The sequence below is a fragment of the Amblyomma maculatum genome, chromosome 4 (genome assembly GCF_055883805.1).
Source record: "Amblyomma maculatum isolate TAMU_Amacu chromosome 4, ASM5588380v1, whole genome shotgun sequence".
In the NCBI taxonomy this organism is placed as follows: domain Eukaryota; kingdom Metazoa; phylum Arthropoda; class Arachnida; order Ixodida; family Ixodidae; genus Amblyomma; species Amblyomma maculatum.
Window position 1 is genome coordinate 103,393,348 of NC_139347.1, and position 5,209 is coordinate 103,398,556.

Consider the following 5,209-nt stretch of genomic DNA (forward strand, 5'->3'; position numbering starts at 1 on the left):
ACAAATTTTCTGCAAGCTCTCACCCAGCAAAAATTTGCCTTTTTGAGAACACTGCGCTAACCTTTCCTTCCCTAAACGAATTCACACTGGTTAGGACCTAATTGACGTCAGAGGCAGCTTGGGGCCCAGCAGCACGCAATGTGTTAAGTCAGGTTCATTAATCAGGCTGAGTGCCGAAGCCCTATAGGGGTCTTTTATTAATAATGTCCGTCTGTCCTGATTAATAATGGGATTGCTAGCGGCTCCACGCTGAATATCAATCGTAGAGCGAAGACTTGTGAGATCGATAAGCCGACGCAGCCCCACAGGTGGAGTAAGGCTAAAAACCAGAGGAGTCCTACTGTATATTTTTGTAGTCCTAGTAGTCTGACCTTTTTTTGGCTAATACTAGCGTCTCAACAATACATTTATCCTGACGGGTAGCGAAGTCATACACGTCAATATCAAGGAACTCAAACACGGCTCTTAGAAGGCGCCATCAAAAATGGAAGCATAGAAAATTTTTTCTTTCAAATTCCGCGCCTTTTCTATTTTTTCCTGGATTGCTACGTTTAAAGGAGCGTAGAACGGAAGGCGGTAAACACGAGTAAAACTAGAACTGAAGGGGATTAGGCTGCGCCACGAGTCAGCGGATGGTTTCGCAGCACGGGTCTGCGCAGGGATATCAAAACACGTAGTGTACATCGACTCCGGTCAGGCAGTTGAGACATATTACGCTGCGCAAAATTAGACACTGAATGACTTGCATTTCTCTCTTTTTACTTTCACTCCAACCTTCCTCCCTTCGCTGATGATGCGATTTAGTTGTCCACAGGGCGTGTGACAGTTATTGCGCCTTTCCTTTCCTGTGAACCAATTATATTAACTGGGTACTGCCCAGTTTTTTAAAGGACTTCAGTGCCACTGGAATTCGTGCTCCATTCACTACTGTAAGACATGCAACTAATTACGCACTCTGATCTCTTGTAACGCGAGAGCGGTAAATGCCCGTTCACCGAAAATCCGGAATCGGCGCTGGCGTTAGTATTCTGCAGCGAAAAATCACGAGCTGTTGTTATTGTGGCTGTAGGAAGAAGAAAAAGAAAATTTAGAGGACGCTTACCGCCGAATGCAGAGATCTAACTTGAAACGCACTTGGACTTGAATTGAGCAAGTCAGCTTTAAGCACCAAGCCGACTTCAAAACGCCCAAGTCGGCCAGCGCGTTTCATAGACCCTCACCCCGACTTGCTCCGTCAAGTCAAGCACGTGCTTGACTTGACGGGCACGTTGGTCGTCTGAGGCGAAGAGTAACAAACACATTAATATATTAATGCGCATTGTACGGCAATAAAGCCGTGTATTTCAATTCGCTTTCATAAATGAACAGTATGTATGAATGAGTTTTGCCGATAAACACTGACAGCGGGAATGGTATATCAGCGCTACCCGCCGAGTACACATGAATGATGTTTTTGGTTGGCAACCGGCCCCGCAGATGACCGATCTCTATCAGTTCGGTTGCTGTTTACTACCCCCTTCTAGAACACCGTACTGTTTACGAAGCTGTGCTATAGAAGCTAGGTGACAATGTCTCAACCCTCAGCTTCGTCACAAGAAGATTCCGGCTCTCAGCGGAAAGCAGCCCCTCGCTTCACCCACGAGGAGAGAGCGCTGCTGACAAGTTTGGTTGACGAGCATAAGCACGTCGTGGAGTGCAAAAAGACTGACGTAGCTTCGCTAGCGAAGAAAAACAAAGTGTGGATTGAGATCGCGCGGCTCTTTAACTCCAATCACGGAGTGACCCGGCGCGACCAACACCAGCTGAAAAAATGCTGGAATAACATGAAGCAAAAATCTAAAGAGGAGGCTGCAAAGCAAAGGAGAGATCGCCACAAGACGGGTAAGTGCTGTTAGCAAGGCCTACATAAATTGTGCTTTGGACAAGTGCATGAAATTTCATCTTATTGTGCATAATTTAACTGGGCCGTAAGCAGTGGCTCCATATATTTCTACTAAGCTCGGAAGCACGTTTTCCACGGAGCAGACGCGCTGCACTGCAATGCGTGAGTGAAAGAAAGGAAAGCCAGACACGTGAATGATCCGCTTTCGGATAAACAGCAAAGTAGTTTGAGTAGTTAGGGGAGGAAGGCAAGTGTTCTGCCCTCAGCTGCGTCTTCTCGTGGAAGTTTGCGTAACTAGAGCATAAACACTCATGAAATTGAGGCTAACGTGAATCGATGAAATGCTCTGGGCCCGCTAAGCTGCCGTCACATGCGAGCACAGATTCTATACCTGGCAGTGGCGTGTAAATGTAGCAGTGTACTTCGTTTTTGTATGGGATCACTTTAAGAACAGTTGGCATAAGAGACAAAACAATAGAGAATGTCGGTAATTCTCCTGCTTTAAAACTTGCTTCAATATGTCTAAACATTTTTTTTTCTGTTTAGGAGGAGGATCAGCACCTGCTGCGATGTCACCCCTAAGCGAGCAAGTGGTGGCAATCGCCAGCCACATAAGTACCCGGATCCAGAATGAATACGACTCAGATGGGGCTAATGATCTGCCACCAGTTGACAGCTTGCCCGTGATGAGGCTTTTGCAGCCCATGGTAGATGGGTCAGGTGACACTGGCTTTGACTACACAGGTAAAGCATTTCGCATGTTGAAGGTTGAAGAAACCATTTGTATCCTTTGAGGGGCATTTGTCGCCTCGTTCTAGAGCTATGTCCGACCACAATTTTAAGAACATTACGTGAATTTATACAGCAGAGAATTTACTTCACGTTTTTGTAGCTTTAAATTTTGCTGCTTACGGATGTGCTCATCTCTGTAGTTGGCTGATGCTTATCTAGTGTACGGAGCATTAGGGTGGAAATAACTACACTTTTTCTAAGTAGCATCACTGACCGCAATGTGCACATAGGCACACTGTGTAGTAACTTTCATGCAGGCAGCATGAGCATTAGAAATGAAAAGGCATTGTTAAGTGCAGCAAGATACCTTTATTGTGTCCGTCATTTAGTTGCATTGTAATCGTGATACAGTTTGGCATGGCCAGTTGTGCATAATTTATAACACAGAATATATCATACAAGGAACATAGATTCTAGTACATGAAGTTTCAGTACTAACTACAGGAATGGCACTGCCCCTACCAACACATGCCACAGTTGTGTCATTTTCTGGTTCAAGACTGCTTTGTTAGATCATGAAAAACAGGAGTTTCACTGTACCTGACATGCAGCTCGCATTATCCTTTGCATGAATTCGAATACTTCAATTTCACTCTTTTGTGTTCCCCACCATAGATAACATATGTGCAGCTAATAAGCTAGGCAGGGAGTGTTTCAGGAGCTTGTATTTATTTTGACCCACATATATCATCTGTTTCTTTAATACAGATGATGACAATCGGGAACCAATCGTCGATGTTCAAGCATCACCAGCTGATACCATCGAAAGTGGGGCTAGTACAGCAGCTCCAGAAGCTGCTGAAAACAGCAGTGCATCTTCATCTGCCACGCAGCCCGACAATATGCAAAACATCATTGCAGGGGGTTGCTTCAATGCTTCTGCTTTTGGGCCTGCTAACAGGTCCACCGCTCCTATTACCATGGCCTCTGCTGATAATAGCAGGATACCGAGAGGGCGCATGGCTCTACTCGAAAAATCCCTCGAGGAGGAGAACAGTATGAGAACCTCTCTCTTACGTGAGGAGCACGATGTGCGCATAAAACTGCTGGTGGAGGACCATCAGAGTGTACAGGATGAACGAGAAAAGAAAAAGATTTTTGAAGAGAACATCCGTACACTCGAGCTCCAACAAAAAAAGCTGGAAATGGATAATCTCCAGCAGAAACATAAGCTGGAGATGGAAACTCTAAAAAAAAAAAAATGAACTTGAGATTGAAATGCTTGAAATAGAAAGAAATATCAAGCTTGAGCAACTAAAGAGGCTGCGAGAGGCAGCAAAATAAAGAGTTGCGTAACCTCAATGAAACTGAAAACTGTCTGAATGAATGCGCATACAAACAATAAGTACTTAAGTACTTTTTATGTGCACAAACACACAGCTTTGTTGGTCATCTGCTTGCATGTCTGACAAGCTACCACAACCAAATAAGTGGTAGGAAGGTTATGCAGCACTCTTTTTCTGCCAACATGGCTGGTTAAGATCATGTGGAGATCATGTTTATATATGAAATTGTCAAACAGTATACACAACTTGACATATGAACTCTAGTCAACAAATATAAAGAGAATTCCTTCACTCTACAAATGTGTTCTCCGAGCAACAGATGAAAATATGTGGCGACCCGTGTGAGGCCTGGTAGACTGCGAGAAAACATGGGTCTATAAACTCCTTTAAAGATCCTGCATTCTATCACGCAGAAGTATACACAGTAACTCAAATGCTTGCCCATTTCAACAATGAACAAGCCATGCATCTGCCCTGTGGGACGCTACAGCTGTTACACCTGCACCATGTGCATCAGTTTTCATGCATGTATAAACAAAGACTACGCAGCAGTTCCTGGGTTTCTAGAAGGTCATTGGTAGCAGGATCAGCAAAAGATTTACCCTAGGTAGCCTGAATCTTGTCATTGCCATTTAAACATTGCAGTGCATAGAAGTATTTGGCATAAATGGTCACAGCATCGGTGTTAACATTAAGGTACTGAATGCAACCTGAACATCTTGCCCACGCACCAAGTTACTAAATGGCATAAACAACTTGATATGAAGCTGACATTATATACGAAGCCTCATATTCGTTCATTCGACTCGTAGCATTATATTGACTGCAGCACATATTCCAATTTTGATTTTTTACAAGCTATGAAAAGAAAGCATAACAGAGGAGGAAGACGTGTCCTAGTGTGTTGGCTCAAATCCATTAATGTAGAAAAGATGACACTGGAATGAACAAGACAAAATGATGAAAGTATGTGTGCTGATTGCTACGGAGGGTAATAATTCAGCCATTGAGTAAACGCTCTTGAAGTCAACAAATATGAAGAGAATTCCTTCACTCTACAAAGATGTTCCCCGAGAAGCAGATGAAAATATGTGGCGGCCCGTGTGAGGCATGGTAGACTATGTGAAAACATGAGTCTATAAACCCCTTTAAGGGTCCTGCATTCTATCACACAGCAGTATATGCAGCAACACAAATGCAGGCATGTTATGTACACACACCAACATTGCACTGGGGAATGTTAAACTGT

The 5,209-nt window shown here is 43.9% G+C and overlaps 1 protein-coding gene across 1 annotated transcript; it reads left to right on the top strand.

Annotated features, from left to right (window-relative positions):
* The first annotated feature begins 1,568 nt into the window (after positions 1-1,568).
* On the top strand, positions 1,569-3,958 carry LOC146191895 (uncharacterized). Its single transcript, XM_084600394.1, has 4 exons — positions 1,569-1,881; positions 2,429-2,626; positions 3,383-3,823; positions 3,870-3,958. Exons 1-4 carry the CDS (start codon positions 1,569-1,571, stop codon positions 3,956-3,958), a joined length of 1,041 nt encoding a protein of 346 aa, XP_084456520.1.
* Positions 3,959-5,209: the final 1,251 nt, after the last annotated feature.